The sequence below is a fragment of the Ictalurus furcatus genome, chromosome 2 (assembly GCF_023375685.1).
Source record: "Ictalurus furcatus strain D&B chromosome 2, Billie_1.0, whole genome shotgun sequence".
Lineage (NCBI taxonomy): Eukaryota > Metazoa > Chordata > Actinopteri > Siluriformes > Ictaluridae > Ictalurus > Ictalurus furcatus.
Genome location: NC_071256.1, coordinates 24706799 through 24725177, shown reverse-complemented (window position 1 = coordinate 24725177; position 18379 = coordinate 24706799). Strand labels below are relative to the sequence as shown.

Here is an 18379-nt window from a genome sequence, read left to right as displayed (position 1 = left end):
AGCACTACATCATGGCTAATCTTCAGCTCCCTGTGTGTTTTATTTTTCTCATTATAAAAGCAAACCTGGATATGAGAAAGATGCTATTTAAATGTAGTGTGTGCAAATAATGAATTATATCAGTGATGCATTCAGTCTTATTGTCATCATAGCTGCCTAAAACACACTTCTTAGCAATCTGTATGTAACATCTGTATGGATCTGTAACATCAAGAGAATCAGATCGTATCTCACTGATCATGCCACACAGCTATTAGTCCAAGCTCTTGTATATCAAAACTGGACTACTGCAATGCAGTACTCCCGGGCCTCCCAGCCTGCTCCATCAAACCCCTTCAGATGATTCAGCATGCCTTGTTTACAACCAGCACAAAAGGACCCATGTCACACCCTTCTTCTTCTCCCTACACTGGCTTCTTGTAGCCGCCCGCATCAAATTCAAGACCTTGATGCTCACGTACAAGACCTTGTCTGGAACAGCACCCCATACCTCAACATTCTCCTTGAGGTTTATGTTCCCTCCCGCAACCTGCGATCGGTTAACGACCGGCGACTGGTAGAACCTTCAAACTGACTGTCCTTCAATAGTGGAATGAACTTCCAACCTTAATCTGGACAGCAGAATCTGTCAATATCTTCAAAAAACCGCTAAAGACCCACTTCTGTGAACACTTAACTAACCCCTAACTTGTCCCAACTCAAATCAATTAAAAATCTACACTACTTGTATTGTTCTCTGCTTGATGTATCGCTTTACATATATCTCCTCACTAGTAAGTTGCTTTGGATAAAAGTGTCTGCTAAATGAATAAATGTGATGTAAATGTAAATGTATGTTATCTCTCAGAGGATATCACCAAAATGCAACTGGCTGCACTCACATTAATTGGTTGAATGGCATGTTACTCGCACATAATTCTATTCCCTGTTGTACTGTTGTGAGCAGTTAGGTGGCAGGAATGGTAGGAAAATGTGAAAATGTGGAATATGAAATATTATATATAAAACAGTATATATACTACAAGTATCATGGTGAAGAGTTGACTAAAATTGCGTTGTACTAACTTTGCTATTACCTCTGATGTGCCTGAATTTTGTGTAGAATCTTCAAATGAACTTATCTAGCTTTATTGAGGGTACATATATTGTAGGGTAGAATAGAAGCCAGGCTTTAAAAAAAAAACAAAACAACATAATAATAATAATAATAATAATAATAATAATAATGTTCGTGATTAACACATTCTGAAAGAATTTCCACTGGGTATAATAAACAAAGGAAATAAGTGTGACTGCATTTGATGGAGCGTCTCCTTTAAAAGATGACGTAAATTGTCTGAGTTTCCAGTTCGCCGGGTAAACCTCCCTTCAGAAAGAGGAGTGTTTGTTTGTTTGGTTTTTTTCGGTGTCGTCAGGTATCCTTCAGAAATACTAATTGGACAGATAAGATGGAGTTTTTAACAGGAAACCCTTTTTGTACACCCGTAGGCCAGCGAATAGGTGAGTGAAACACTTAAAAAAAAAAAAAAAAAAACACTGGACCCGCCGGTTAGCGAGTCTGATGCATTTAATATTAGCCCATTAGCACGTAACACAGACCTTTTCTTTAAGCTTAAGCTTATTGCGTTTTCGGAACATTATAAATATATCTTATCTCTAGTTGGAATAAGGACAGGTTTACAACTAGCTAAAACGAACCGTATTACGAATTGAATAAAACTTGACAGCAAATGCATGGATTAAGCCCAGACTGACACCGCATTAGTCCAATCACACATAGGAGGCGGGTTTAAATCCCGCACGTCTGTTTCTGGTTCGTTATGAATATGCTTTGCTATAGCTGTCAAAATAGCGTTGGATTTGTGTGTTTATGTATTTAGCCTACTGCCAAATATATTATTAGGGTGCTTTTGTCTTAATTTGCCTATAAAATGTCTGATTAAAGACACAAAAGGTTGTTTTAAATCGTTCATTTGTTACCCTGCACACTCATAACGATTAGTTTTAATAATAATAATAATAATAATAATAACAAAAATAAAAGTAAGACAGTGGATGTTATGACACAAAGTTGTTATTCAAAGCGGCTAAATTCTGCACCATATATGAAAAAGTCCAAGAATTACAACAATCTAATCAAGTTTTACACACCCCTCTCCTACATTCCAGCACCAACCCCTCCCTTTCAGTTGATCTATTAATTTGCCTGAATAAACCAGTGTGCCCAGGCAGCTGACGGTAGCACTGAGTGTGCCAAACCTAATGAACAAAGAATGAATTTAAGGAACACAACAGGGACTTGGCACAAACTGAAATCCTAGTTCAGTATGAGCAACCTGAATAGCAAAAGTTAAGCTTTTTGTTTTGGAATTGGTTGCCCTACCCAGATCCCTGAACCAATATGAAACAAGAGTGTAATCAAAAGGGCAGTAAATGACAGGCTGTGACCAAAGCACTGACAAAGCACTGTGTATCATAGAATCCTTCTGAATTACACCCTCTCATCAATATCATTAAGCAAACACTCAAATTCATCCTCTGGAACATGCATTTTGCAGTGCAGTAGTTTCTTAACTTTTGTTGGACTAAATTATTTGTGATTCAGAAGTTATGGGTTAATATTTTGCCAACAAACAGTTCAATGATTTTTCAAGGTTGCAGCCACACCTCGGATAAGTAAGTAGCAGCAGCGAGATCTTACGCTGGCATAATAAATGAGCCAAGGGGAAAAGACACCTTTACAAAATGAGCTTTCACTTTCAGTGTAGGCCAAGTGCAACTTAAATGCCCAAGGCCACTTACTGAAATTTAACCTGGTAATTAGTTTACATCTTACCCTCCCTCTTGATGATATGATCCTATTTTATTTTTCTTTGTCATGTGTGAATTTGTAAATTTGGATCATTTCTGCATCATGGTGTGCATTTGTGTATTAGAATATGCTACAAGTTTGCAGTCAGAAGACTGGGGACTCAATATGGAGATCTGCGACATCATCTGTGAGACAGAAGACGGGTGTGTGTCCTGTCAATTCCAGATTTTATTATTTGTTTGCACTGGTATAGATCATAGTAATTTTACAACACTGCATTACATTTTAGTATTTGCTTCTTTTTGCCATATATTACATTACTTTTACATCACTGTTCTGTTTTTAGCCCTAAAGATGCAGTCAGAGCAATAAAAAAGAGGATTGTGGGGAATAAGAATTTTAAAGAGGTCATGCTGACATTAACAGTGAGTAGCTCACTTTATATCCCTTTTGTCCACATAGTGAAAGAGAACAAGAGATAAGTTTTGTTCGGAAAGTTTATATAGTACATGCACCTTGTGACCTTATGAGTAACATTATATATGTGTTTATAACTCTGCCAACTGTCCTACACTACTTTCTTCAAATGATGCCTAAAGATTAATCCATAGCAAAAAAAAAAAAAAAATTGGCCTTTTTAAAAAAGTTTAAACTTTTTTAGACTACTGTCTTTACAGTTTTTCCTCTTAGAATGATTTTAGTAGATACATTTTAAAACAAAGGTATATTTTCTTTTTCACAGCAACTGTGGGGATGCAAACTTTTGAACTCCACTGTGCATGCATATTTAAGTCCGGCTTCAGCAATTTAATGGTCACATAAATGTACAGCATTATATTTCACGAATTTATAAAGAGCTGGTTACTAAAAGAATATCGATATTGTCAGAAATTATGGTACTATTATAAAATATAAAACACTCTAGTACTGACCAACTGCACTGTTGCTCACTATAACAACTAGCTATTTTTTTCTACCAATTGGTTCACTGTTTAAAAAAAAAAAACAACGATTTGTTTTACTTAATACCATGATACATACCATATATTATGAAAATGTCTTTAGTCACACTGATACAATTACATTTTCCCCCTTGATGATATCTCAGGTTCTGGAGGCCTGTGTGAAAAACTGTGGCTACAGGTTCCATGTCCTAGTGTCTTCCAGGGAGTTTGTTGAAGGGGTTTTGGTCCGAACTATTTTACCTAGAAATGATCCTCCTTTGGTTGTTCATGACAGAATACTGACTATTATACAGGTAAGAATCAGTACTGTGAGACACTGGTTTGAATGGTAGCAGATTATTATTATTATTATTATTATTATTATTATTATTATGTTAGTATTAACTAACAGTTAAAGTAACTAACTTTAACCGTTAGTTATGGTACACTTTGATTGTACATGCAGTGTTCCAGAAATGCTAATATAAAGTATAACAGCAATGGCACAGTTTACTCTGCTTATATCAGTCTGCTTGTTTGTTCGATGCATAAAATTCCATTTCTAGCAATAGTAGGCTACATTGAAACCATTACTACACTTACTACGGGCTGCCAGTCAGTCTGTGTGCTGCATGGGAACATGCAACACTCTTTCCAGCTTTGGCTACTTTGAAAAAAAAATTGCTGATTGAGCAAAAATACACAAAATGTTTGTTCATATTATGTCTGAAATGTCAGTCGCTCAAAATCAACTTCTTGTTTATGGACCTATTGTATAAAAGCAATATCACACTTGATGAATTGTCCTGAATATAAGCATGTTTGTGATTTACCTATGACCAATTGGAACCACATCCATGCTGATATTCAGTACAGCAGAATTCTTACTTGTGCGATATTGCTTATATAAAGAAAGGTTTGTAGTGAGTGTTGTGCCAGACAAAGCACCGGGTGTGCCCAACCACCCCATCACTTTCTCTTTCTCTCTCTCCAGGCCTGGGCTGATGCATTCCGTAGTTCTCCAGATTTAACTGGTGTAGTTTGTGTGTATGAAGATCTCAGGAGGAAAGGAGTTATGTTTCCCGTGGCTGAGTTGTGTAGCCCAATACACACCCCCAACAAGGTACATACACTGGCAGTAAGATGTTTTATTTATTTATTTATTTATTTTTATAAGGTTTTATAACACTATCTGCTATTGACAATTAAATAAGGAATAAACTAAGCCTGTATTCTTTCATTTGCCTAAATCTTTGTATGTAAGGCCTTATTCATTGTTCACTCTCTGACTCTAATGGGATTAGTGCTTACAATTAATGCTTTATTAAAGAATGTAAGGCAAATATATGTTGTGCGATAACGTTAGAGAGATCCAGATTGGTATTTTCTAGCTATATCTAGATTTTTTTTTCCCCCCAATAAAATAAATTCACAAACATTTCTCAGTTCACTTGGATCTATTTCTTACTTAGTTTTTCTCATTCTAGAGTGCTTAAGCCATTTCCTTGAAATTTAACACCCCCCAAAAATTTATACAGTGTGTTCTAAAACTTTTGACGGGCAGTTTATGCTAACTAACTATGCACTGATCTAAAATCAGAACACTGGCACGGTGGCTTACTGTTAGCATGTTTGCGTCACACCTCCAGGGTTGGGGGTTCAGTTCCCGCCTCCGACCTGTGTGCGTGGAGTTTGCATGTTCTCCCCGAGCTTTAGGGGTTTCCTCCAGGTACTCCAGTTTCCTCTCCCAATCCATATACATGCATTGTAGGTTGAATGGCATTTCCAAATTGTCTGTAGTGTATAAATGGATGTGTGAGTGTGTGCATGACTGTGCCCTGCGGTCCAGGGTGTATCTCACCTTGTGCCCCGAATCCCCTGGGATAGGCTCCAGGCATGCCATGACTCTGTGTAGGATAAGCAGTGTAGAAAATGGATAGTTTATCCATCCGTCTTAGTAAGCTGCTGGGCCTCCACAAGACACCACAACACCCTTCATGCACTTTGGAATAGCTTCTTCAAGTCTCTGGAGCTGTACTAGAGGGATGAATACTCCAGTTATTTTTAATTATTATTATGATTATGTTGGTGCTGAGTGCTGTCTAACATGCCAGCTCTAAATCTCCCATAGGTGTTAAATTGGTTTGAGATTTGCTGACTGTGGAGGCCATAGCCCTTAGCATATAATTTGCATAATTTTCATACTCCTCAAACCCTTCAGTGAGCCCTCATTCTCTGTGGATGGGGGAAGGGTCATTCTGGAAGATACCACTCCTGTTAGGAGAGAAATGTTTCATCGTCGTATAAAGGTGTCAGTCATAATAACTTTGTATTCATTTTGAGTCACTTTTCTCTCTAAGCGGACAAGCGGACCCAAACCATACCAGCTAAATGTCTCCCACAGCATAAAGGTATGTTCACACATAAAGTGACAGGAGGCCATTAATTTTCAGTGAGAGCTGATGACTTCCGGTGACTTGAGCGTCAGCAACCATTGGTGACTAGATGTGGGTGTGTCCAGCAGCATGACAAAGCTGAGAAAAGTTTTACTTTATGCAAATTTGGAGCGACTTTGTGCAGCAATTACCAATGGGAGTGAAGGCTCACATGATCCGTGATCCACCAAGCTGCCTGCGAGTCCGAATTGTTTAGTTGACCTAGACAGTCTGGCAGATGAGCTTTCGCCGCAGATAGATGGCCGCAATGTCAAAGAGCACACACTTCTTCTTCATCTCATAAGATATGATGCATATATACACTGGTGAATTTTATATACACACGCTTTCCCTCCAGAATGTTTAATTTTTTTGTGGCAAGAAAACTAGTTCGTTGTCAAAAGTGGAATGCTAGTTGTGCCACCCACTGGTAAATGTTACTGGTGACTTCATAGTACAGCAACTGGCAACTTGCGATAAAATCATTGTATGTGTGAATATGAACCTTTACAGCACCACCTAGTTTTTCCTGGTGTTTGTCATATGTCTTTATATATCAAAGACAAGCAACATGAATCATGTGTACTGTTTCATTTGTGGTGCATGTTTCCCTGCTCCATAAAACCACTGCTTTTTTTTTTTCTTTCTTTCTTTCTTTTTTTTTTCTTTTTCTCAATAGCGTTTTTTTCCTGCAACTGGACATGAGGATCCTCTCTCACCCACACACCAAGCTCAAACCCAACAGCAGATATTCCCCTGGCAAAACACAGAGGGTCCCATCACTCTATCACCTGATGAGGTATCAAACACGCATACAGTTAAATGAGGCAAACCATCTGGCAACATGTGCTAAAGTTCTGTGTTGGACTTATTTGTATTTGTATTTGTATTTGTTTGTTTGTTTTTAAAAGCAGGCAAGTGATTAATTGCTCATTAGCATTGTTTGAAACCAGGGTTAACTACAGTTTTTGTAGTTTTTTTTCATAATTGCAATGAGCATTATTCACCAGTAAGTGCAATATTTTTTTTTTTGTTTGTTTGTCCCCCCCCACTGTTCTATATATTGTACAGGGGAAAAAAAAAATTACGACTATAAAATACTATAACACAAAAAAACTATATCCTGTTATACTACTGTATAAAAGAAAACTAAACTTGATCACAAACATTTCACCTCTAACGTGAGGTTAAGTAATAATGTGGAAAGAAATGTATCTCCATCCTTGAATGTACTCTAAATCAGTGTGTGACTGCATGAGGACAGTGAAATGCTTCGTTGCCCCATGCAAATGTGTTTTTCCTGTTGCCTTACAATTTCATGCCTCCCATACAGGTGCTATAGCAATTCCATGGATGATGTTTTTATGCATACAGCACACCCCTCTGACCCAAAAATATCATATTTTTGTCTCTATACAGGCTATAACTTTTAGGGTTTTGATTTAATTACAGATATACTATATTGTTTGTCATTTACCTATTTTTTTTAGTTAGTTACAAATATACTATACTATTTGTCACTTACCTCTAGGCAAACTATATGGCCAAAAGTATGTGGACACCTGACCATCACACCTATTTGTGCCCATTTCATAGCCATGGGTATTAACACAGAGTTGGTCCCCCCTTTGCTTTTATAATAACCTCCACTTTACTGGGAAGGCCTTCCACTAGATTTTACAGTGTCGCTGTAGAAATATTTGCTCATTCAGCCACAAGACCATTAGTGAGGTTGGGCACTTATGTCAGTTGAGAAGGCCTGGTGCGTGATTGGCATTCCAGTTCAACTCAAAAGTGTTCAATGGGGTTGAGGTTGGGGTTTAGCAACTCAAGTTCTTCCACATCAACCTTGGCAAACCATGTCTTTATGGTATTCACTTTGTGCATAGGGCATTGTCATGCTGGAACAGGTTTGTGAAGGGAAATTGTAACGCTATGGCATACAAAGACGTTGTAGAAAATGTTTTTTTCTTAAAAGTACCACATATGGATGCAATGGTTAGGTGTCTACGTGCTTTTGATCATATAGATCAGGGGTGTCCAATCTTATCCGGAAAGGGCCGGTGTGGGTGCAGGTTTTCATTCCAACCAAGCAGAAGCCACACCTAAGTCTATTGAAAGCCAAGATCAACTGATTAAACAGGTGAAATCAGGTGTGGCTTCTGCTTGGTTGGAATGAAAACCTGCACCCACACCGGCCCTTTGCGGATAAGATTGGACACCCCTGATATAGACAATTAATCCTCTTTGCAATTGGTTTGGAACTTGAGTATAATCAGTTTTGAAACAAAATGTGCTCTAGAAGACAGAGTTGTGTTGGTGGTAGAAATCACGAGCAAGAATTCTCGCTACTGTGTTCACCAAATGAGTTTTGGAGAAAAAAAATACTACCTTTCCAAATACTATCTAGTCACTGATGTTCCCAAGTGGTCCATTTCCACTGATGGATGGGTATAGGGTGGCTGATAAAGCTGGGCAGGGCAACACATGGTGTACAATCAGTAATTACAGTAAACACATGGATAAACATGTCCAGGGCGAAACATGGTGTACTGTCAGTAATTCTAAAACTACAGTGTGCACCCATATGGTAGTTGTACCTGGTAAATGATGTAGCTGCAAGGTAGGTTTAAACTAGTAACTCGGTGTGTGAAACTCTTACACAACGAGGCAGATGTGGTTTATATTCTCTTTATAGAGATCTGAGATGAGCTCTCGGTGATAAACTGTTTTTATGATATTGGTTTCTATTGCAGGTGAAAAAGTTGACGTCTAACCTGGAAACAGTTCACGGTAACCTAAAGGTGATGTCAAAAATAATGAGTCCAATCGATCCTGCACGCAGTCAACAGTCACATACAGAGCTCCTGAAGGTCAGAGAATGTAAATACACTTTGCAACATACATTTAATAATCCAAAACAATAAAGCCGTTATGCTTTAACATATAGTCCCCTGAGTCACCTGTGAAACTATTGGAAAAGCAAGGCCAATTCTCCTGTTTTTGCTATACATTGAAGGTATTTGGGTTTGAGAGCAAAAGATGAATATGAGATGATTGAATTTCAGCTTTCCAGTACTTTCAGAGGGGACTATATTAGCTTTGGCAATAATCTTGACATTCCTATCTCTCCATATTCAGGAATGTAGATATAAACAGACTGTGTCACTTTGGGTTTTTTTTTCTGTCCCTGTAAGTAGGGGTTGTACTCCATGTGTAAGGAGATGCAGGATCAAATAGTTCATCTCATTCCCAGAGTAACTGATGAGAAGCTGGTAGAGCAGCTGCTGGTTGCTAATGACGACATGAACACAACCTTCACACAATATCACAGGTTAGACATAGCTCGGAGAACCTTGTTATTAAACTATAATTGTAAGGTTAAAGATATGTCAGAAAGTAATAAAACCTATTTAATGCAAAATGAAAACCGTACATGAGAAAAAAGATTTCAAGCAGGGGTGTTTGCAGAAGATTCTAATCAAGTATTTATTGTGATCTTATTCACAAAATGTCACATTTCCAGTTTTGAGAAACGTCTCAACAGGCAGAATTCTGTGCAATCGGTAAGCACGTTCAATTCAATATCATTTTTAAATTCATTTCAGTTTCCATTTTAGTGTTGTGTATATTTATAAAAAAAAAAATAAAAAAAAAATCTCATTCTTGATTTAATTCAGGGTGCCAATCTTATTGACCTTGAAGCTCCCTGTAAACCACAAAGTCAATCACAACTGGAAATTCCAGTCAGTCAAACAGTCAGCAGTCTGTCTAGTCACATGGGTCGCCTGAGTAAGTACTAATATTTTTCTCTTCATAATTAATGCTAAAGTGCTCAACTTACTAATACCAGTGTTATTGAATACTGGGTGTGTGGAAGGTGTTGATTTATTTTCTGTAAGAGCACAGTTCTGACAGCAGCGACTACAAGCTGAAGCACAGGTTTATATAAAAACACTCATTCTAATACATTATCACTAGTAACAACCTTCACATACTGTAGACATTCAAGGCAGATGCTCCACACAAACTAATAAAATAAATAAATAAATGTGGGTCATTCCATCTCAAGTTGTCCAATAGTTGCAAAGTTTTTTGCTTGAGCATTAAAAAATTATTTTTATATATATATATATATATAATATAATATAATATAATATAATATAATATAATATAATATAATATAATATAATATAATATAATATAATATAATATAATATAATATAATATAATATAATATAATATAATATAATATAATATAATATTAGTAGTGTTGTTAGTCTTTTGAGACAAGCAGTAAGTGACTACAGCTCAGAAGTTACTGCTTTTATCACAGGAGAAATAACACCAGAGGACTTATTTCTGTTAAAATTTCTGGTTTGTATTTGGTCCCCCACCAGAGATATTCAACCCGAAAAGTTTTTTATAATTGCACTTTCTTTCCCCGATTAAAAAAAAAAACATCATAATAAGAGAACTCTCAAACCTGAAAATTTTCTGCATGCACACTATATACTTACCTAGGTACCCCCTAAAAAATTAAGACTGAGACTCAAACCCTTTCCATTATAAATTGGCCCGAAATGTGTAACTGTGAGCAATCTTGAGCATTACAATTGGACTTGAGTTCTAAGTCTTAGGAACACGAATGTGCAATGTTTATATGTGTACGTGTATCTGGTAACGTGCTCTACAGATCAGTTTTCGTTCCAAGGAGCTAGGACCATCCTGAGTCGACATATGGAGGCTTCCGCAAACAGCTTTATAACCTAAATTTGTTGTGTGCCATGACACAAAGATGCCTGTCGCAGTTAAACCAAGTAAAATAAAAATTATATTATATTATATTACATTAAACTGGTGGTTTTGCAATGACAATACTCACTTAAAAATTTTGGAAATTTAAAAACCTGTCAAGCAACCTGCATTGGACAACTTGACATGACCCATATGTAATATGTGTTGATCTGGTGTAGCCGTCCATGAGGAGATTTATTTAGCATGGAAGGAAGGAGTTTCCAGTCTTAGCATGTCCTAACAGTCAAACAGGTAAAGCAGTAACTTTACGTTTTCCAACACAGGAAAGCCTTCAGTACTAAGGGTTTTGTGGTTTCTTAGTGACATGGCAGTCTGAATCATTTTGTGTAATTAACTTTGAGAGAGTGGAAAAATGAAAGGCTAGTAAGGGAATCAGTAGTTATAGCTATTGATATTATAGCTTCAAAACATTAAATGTAGTTATTATCATTCCTATAAAAGTTTTTTGTTAAATGTTGAAAGATTGCTGTGATATAATGAGAATACACTTATAAACTCACTTTGAAATATGCTGTTATAAGAATATTGATCAACATTGGGGTGATAATGGCCCTCCCCATCACACCACCCTGCCATTGTTTATCTAACCTATAACTTACTGCACATGGTAATAGCACATAATTATGATTTTCTGTAGGCACAAAGGAGAAGGATGTTATTCAGACAAATAACTACTCTTCAGGGAACCTTCAGGATGGGTAAAATATTCAATTAATAACGCATTAATGTGAAATAATATAATTAAATGCAATCTGTAAAAGCGGTATGCGTATGTGTTTATGTGTCAGGGCCAGTCAGGAAAGCTCTGTATTAGATGAACTCGCAGCAGGAAGCAGTCAGGTACAAAATGCTAGAGGGGTGAGTAACACTTATTTGTGTATTTCTAAATTTATTAATACATGTATTATGAAATGCTTAGTAACCTGAGATATCCTGATTTTTAGTGTAAGTGCTTTAGTAGTAAGTTTGTAGTGTAAGTGCTTTTGCATATTTGCATTTGCAACACAACTGAATTCAAACCAATTTATTGCAGGAATGCAGCATTCTTTAGTATAACTATAATTTGACTGTCTAGCCGAGTCTCGTATTATCTGTGAAAAACTGAAAAACCTGTCTGTCTATGTGAAGGATGACAGCTCAGACTCCGCCCTCCTCGGCTCCTCACCACAATTGTATTGGATGGTGGAAAAGGGAATGGTGGGTCTTTAGCATGCAGTGTGCTTTTGGAATTGCTGAGCCTGCATGCTTTTTGCAAAAGGGGTATTTAGTGTGTGGTTTCTTTTAGGAGTGGCTAAATCTGTTTCATTCTAATATGTAAAGTGGAGCTGTACAGATCATTCCCTGATGTGCTGTGAGTGCTTTTCTCAGGTGGCAGTTCTCTCCTTTAATAATTATTGCATTTGCTGAACAGATCACATAATTGCCTTTTGTTTTTTTGTTTTTTGTTTTTTTAAAGGTAATGCAAGACAATGTGCTGTATTCCTTGCGTAGTAGCACCTAACTTCTGTGCATGATGGGTGTCTTTCTTCTCTTTTCTTTGTAAACCTGAGGGAAATGATCCCATTATTTTTCACCACCTAGCGGTAACAGCTAATTTGTTTGTGCTTTTTCTATAGATTCCTGTCAATCAGAGTGACGTGATGGACAATATTGAGCAGTGGCTTGATGCGGATGATGTGAGTGTTAGATTTCTAGCTGTTCACTATACCACATATCACTATATATACTTGGATTGTTTTGAGAGATCGTATTCCTTATTAGTTTCATTGTATTTACTGGATAATATGCTTTAAGATGAATATGTAACGTGTAGGAGCGAGAGGCAGGACACAAGCGCATATACATATAAAAAAGATCTATAAACAAAATATTAACAGTTTACATCGATCACCCTGTTCAAAAGTTTACAAACCCCCCCACCCCGGCCCTTAATGTATTGTGTTGCCTTCTTGAGCATCAGTGAATGTTTGCACCTTTTGTAATAGTTGTGTACAAGTCCCTAACTTGTCCTCAGTGTGAAAAGATGAATCTCAACATCATATAGTCATTGCTGGAAAGGGGTCAAATATGCAGAATATGATGGAAAAGCAAAGAATGTGCAGGGCCTGGAGGATTTTTCTGAATAACAGTGGACAGTTTAACTGCTCAGGACAAACAAGGGACTCATGAATAACTATCACAAAACATAAACACAGTCGTGGATCATCCAGGTAATGACGTACAGTATTAAGAATTAAGGGTATGTAAACTTTTGAACAGGGTAATTTTTTATAAATTCAGCTATTATCTTGTTTTATGGATACTATATGTAAACATCTGGATTGTGAAATAGCTGGTTCAGGACAGTACTAAATAAAAAACATGGGATTTTTATGATCCGTCTTATTTTGTTAACAGTAAGATTTAGCAGCTTCTGCAAGGGGTATGCAAACTTCTGGGCACAACTGTATTTGACAAGTTGTTTATTTAAACACCAGATTCCAGATCATGCAAACCTAGCAATGTTAACACTCAACATGTAGAATTGGCGAGATATGCAACTGCTAGATTTGGTCAAAATTTTATATCCACAACATTCAAGCAAAGGGCACGTTAAGCTAAACACTTGCCAATTGTGTATTAAACCTTATAATGTTAAATTAAACTAAAATTTATACTCCATTAATCTAGTACTTCACCGCTTTTTTAGTTATACCTTGCTCTTGCATGGACTGACCTTGCACATGCAGAATAATTGTTTGGTTGATTACACCGACTATGTTTACATGGACAGTGATAATCTAATTATTGACCTTATTCTGAATAAGACAGTATTGTGATTAAGGTGTTTACATGAGTTACTTTTAGGATATTCCTTTCATGTTCCTGTTTTACATGTTATAGAACATAGATCGATTAACAGCACACATCATTACGTCACCACGCCTTGCCATCTGACGTCCCTCCAGAATTTCACGTATCAACATACAGTTCGTCTTCGTTATTGTGCCATATACAGATTTGGGTGTTTTATTTTTAATTTATGAAAGCTTCAAGTGCAGTTAATTATTTGTTGTGCTATACTTGCAAATAGACGACTTCTTGAAGCTGTGGGCTGCGTCCCAAACCGCGTACTTACCTACTGTGTAGTAGCTTAGATACATGTATTTCGCCTACTATATAGTAGGCAAGTACGCGGTTTGGGACGCAGCCATGCTCTCTAGTTTGCCGTGAAACGGTTGAGCACTGCCCTGTATGTACGTGTCCTCTCACAAAATGCGGTGAAAACTCCCACACGATGTTAATAGTGTGATTAAGGTGTTTACATGTCTGTAATGCATGTCGATAATGCGAATAAAACAGGAATACTCCACACATCTTAATTCAATTTGTGTTTACTTCGAGTATGACTTTAGTCAGATTAAGGTAATTAAAAATTGCTGTTTACATGGTAGTTTCTTTAATCATGGTATTGTTTTAATCTGGTTAATATCGGATTATTGTTATCCATGTAAACGTACTGATTGTTTCTCAGTATACTGAAGGACAGCATTAGTTATTCTGCCTGTACAGAAAGTGGGTTTTAGGGTTCATATTAATGACCATGAACCTTGCTAATAGATATGCTTGTACATGCATCTGTGATTAAAGTTATTGGGGTAAGATCTAATCCTATAGTAAAAACCTAAACTGTGTTGTGTGGAATTTCTAAGGATATTTTTAATCGATCTTTATTATGAGTTTTTATTATGTAGTACTATTATGTTCTTATAGTATCAGATCGACACAAATATAGACATGTAAGTATGTTGGAAATCCATTCCATCCGTTTGATCTTTTTATTTTTTTATCACAGAATCTTTCATATTCGCCAACAGGAAATGAGAGCGAGCATTCTCTTTCTGATGTTTTACTAGACCTTATACAGTATGTGTTTTCAGAATGTAATAATGTCTTGGGTATTTGGAGTGTGTAAAACTGCTGCTTGTTTCTGTGATGCAGGATGATGACTTGGTAGATGAGGGTGTCACTAGCGAAGGTATGATTTTCTCCAAAGTATTAATTAAAGTATTTTTAGATTTTGCTTTCCAATTAATACAAAACAGTAAAAAGTCAGCGGAGCAGTGTTATCTGGCAATAAAATAGGGTTCACAGAGTGACTGTAGTACATGTGTAGTAGACAAGAGTCAAAAGAGTATCATTTTTCCATAACCGGTACTGGCAATATTCTCATTTTCCATGACCACAGCTGCAATTACACAAAAACGGTTCTTCACAGAATAGAGCCTTGTTTCTCTCCTTCTCTTTCCTGCAGAGTTTGATAGGTTTTTGGCTGGAAGAGCAAAAGCAGCTGAGCGTCTTCCCTCCGTGAAACCCTCACGTAATGACCACACGCCCTCACAACCATAGTTCTTAACAGGAGCACAACCATCCACAGCTAATATCTACCATTGACGATCTGTAGCATAAGGTGGATTGGTTTGTGCCATTATGCTTTATGGAAGGGGATTTATATTTTATTTATATGGTGCTGTATCATCTGTACTTCTTGCACATTTTTAAACGATGGGGTTATATCATTGTTGTAATCTAGTTTATACTGGGGCTCCACCCCCCACAGGGGTACTGTGTAGTGTGTAACATGAATTTGAAATTTTTCACTGACTGTGGTTTCAGGTTTGTAGCACTGATTAAGGCAGGACAAGCATAAATAGCATTGCCACCTCAGAGCTCCAGGGTCCTCGGTTCAATCTTAAGCTCGGGTTACTGTTGGTGAGTTTCCTCCTGGTTCTCAGATTTCCTCTCACCACCCAGAAAACATACTGGATTGGCTATGCTAAATTGCCTCAGGTGTGTATGTGGTGCCCTGCAATGTACTGGTGACCCATTCAGGGTGCGTTCCTGCCTCGTGTCCAGTATTCCTGGGATAGGGTCCGGATAAAACTATTACTGAAGATAAATGGATGAATCAATAAATGGATGGATGGATGGATGGATGGATGAATGAACATGTCTATGAGAATGGCTGCCAACTATAGTCATTGGCATCTGCAAATGGTGCTCTAAAGCACATCCAGGCTCAGTGTAGGTGGCCATATCTGCCAAGGAGTGTTGTGTAACAGACTGCATGCAGTCTGGATTATATTATCGAATACACATGATCAAACTAGTTACTTTTTGGTTACTTTTTGGTTACACAAAAAAGTGAATGTCTGTTAATCTGTAATTTATTGAGTGCCCATAAACTGCATAATAGCTCTTATTACAACTGAGCTAAAATCAGAGAAAGGGTTCCCTAGATAGCTTCTACAGTAGCTATCTACTGCAATGTTAATTTATTGTCACATATTGCTTTGCTATTTATTTTGACTCCCTATGAACTGTTATATACTTTTTTTTTTTGTACTAGGCTAGTGTCTAAATGACTTTGTGAGCCTTTTTGATTTCACTGTACTCTTTTATTTGCAATACATCTAGTAATCTCAGCTAACTGTTGATAGCAGAAGGCAATGAAACTCTAAACCTATTTAGCTAGCTTAGGTTATAATGTATGCTAGTTGTTAAACACCAGACATGTTGCATCAGAGAGTTTGTACCCCTGTATACCAGACTGTAACGTTTTAAGCTGATGCCTATTATGTCGATTGCTGTTTAGGTCAAATCTGTTAACAAAGTGCAAAGTGTACATTCTTCAGTTTAAAAATGTACACTGTGTTCGCTTTTCTGTAAAAATCTTTTTAAAAAAAAAGATTTACAAAATAAAAATTCAGGGAGTGTTACATATAAGATAAAGTTTAGATCTCAAGATTCTGATATTGAAGTCCCACTTGTGTCCACCTATGACAAATCTTCGACAGTTTACTAACACTTAACTAGCCAACTAGCTGGTTTGCATATTACATATTTATTAATAGACCCTGGACTTATTTTGTGTATTTTACATTAAAGCCATATTAAATAAATTATTTTTCAAACTATAGGTTATTTTAATGGTTTAAAAGTACATGTTCATGAGTCCTTTAATGTTAGTTTCGGCTAAGAAATAATGAGTATGTCCTGATGTCTCCCTTTGTTATGATGATATTGTGAGATATAGAACATTATACAATGTTAATATACCATGTATATCATGTACCATGTTACTTTTTAGAATTTGTGGTTATAGTTAAAAAAACAAACCAAAAAGTGGGATGTCAGTAAGCAGTCAGTTGTATCACAGTGATTTTCGATGAAACCTGTCATTTATTTTATTTTATTTTCTTCTAATGAAAGGAGTGTTATTTGACATTCTCAGTACTTAATGTTACATTACCTAAAAAAAAGTTGAGCAGGTTTTAATAAATGCATGTAGACACGTAATAGGCATGTACTCCTCATTACACAGAGTTATGTTCGATTCAAGGCTGTCCAAAATAAATCCAAGATTTCTCAGATTATACTACACTTCCTAAATAATCACTTGTAACCAGTAACACATTTTCCCAGTAATCTCCCCAACACTGCAGTCCTTCAGTCTTGCACTTTCAAGTGTTATTGAAGTTAAGGTAGTTTTAAAACTTTTAACTAATTGGTAATTATGGACCAAGACTCCATATGGGCGAAATTTAGTCAAGCAAAGTGGAGATGAAGAGTTCAACTGTGGTGAGTGTATATTTTTTTGTTGTTGTTGTAGTGAATGGTTTATAGTTTCGATGGCTTGGATTTGTACAATGTTATAAAATATTGTCTATTACGTTAATAAAATATCTGAAAATCCCTGCACTATTTTTCTGAGTTAGTATATTATTATATTAAAAGCTTAGTTTTTTTCTGATGTCTGTCCTCTTATACAAAACTGGACAGTAAAATACCCATGTTAAATTGCAATGTTGATCTGTGCCCAGTTGTGTGATTATTGATTATTATTATTATTATTATTATTATTATTATTAAGTTTTTACCATGTTTCCCATTGACTGCTGGAATCTCTACAACTGTCTGAATACTGAATAGCACCACTTGAGCTCGAACTCTCACCTTTGAATTTCTCGGGTAACTAGCTGGTCAGTACCCTGATTTAGGTAAAACATGTTCCCAAATATGTATCATAGTGCTTCTTGACAGTACTGTCCACCAGGTGGCATTGACAACATATTTTATACAAAACCTGGCCCTCCAGAGGAAAATGTTCAACAAATTGTCAAGCAATTTAGAACAGTGTTTTTATGAGAGAAAACCTGATTACCCTGATCAAGATATTTGTTATAAAAACATACAATCAGAAAATATCTGAGCCATGAGCCCAGGTACATGGATGTTTTAACAGACTAGGGCTCTTGGAATGTGTGTTTTGTATCTGTACATATTGATTAGGATTAGGGCTCTGCTCTTGCACACCACTTGTACTAAAC

The 18379-nt window shown here is 36.6% G+C and overlaps 1 protein-coding gene across 4 annotated transcripts; it reads left to right on the top strand.

The window, feature by feature from the left end:
- The first annotated feature begins 1392 nt into the window (after window positions 1-1392).
- Window positions 1393-17836, top strand: tom1 (target of myb1 membrane trafficking protein). 4 transcript variants are annotated; one of them, XM_053610387.1, is made up of 17 exons: window positions 1393-1500; window positions 2937-3015; window positions 3159-3237; window positions 3921-4070; window positions 4751-4879; window positions 6871-6990; window positions 8948-9064; window positions 9392-9525; window positions 9718-9757; window positions 9872-9983; window positions 11647-11707; window positions 11798-11867; window positions 12138-12206; window positions 12626-12685; window positions 14991-15027; window positions 15304-15369; window positions 15666-17836. In XM_053610387.1, exons 1-17 carry the CDS (start codon window positions 1449-1451, stop codon window positions 15671-15673), a joined length of 1383 nt encoding a protein of 460 aa, XP_053466362.1. In that variant the 5' UTR covers window positions 1393-1448; the 3' UTR covers window positions 15674-17836. The 4 variants fall into 4 exon arrangements, with proteins under 4 accessions (XP_053466362.1, XP_053466353.1, XP_053466343.1 ...); XM_053610378.1 differs by having other exon boundaries at window positions 15304-17835; XM_053610368.1 differs by lacking the exons at window positions 15304-15369; window positions 15666-17836 and having other exon boundaries at window positions 14991-15292.
- The last annotated feature ends 543 nt before the right edge of the window (window positions 17837-18379 follow it).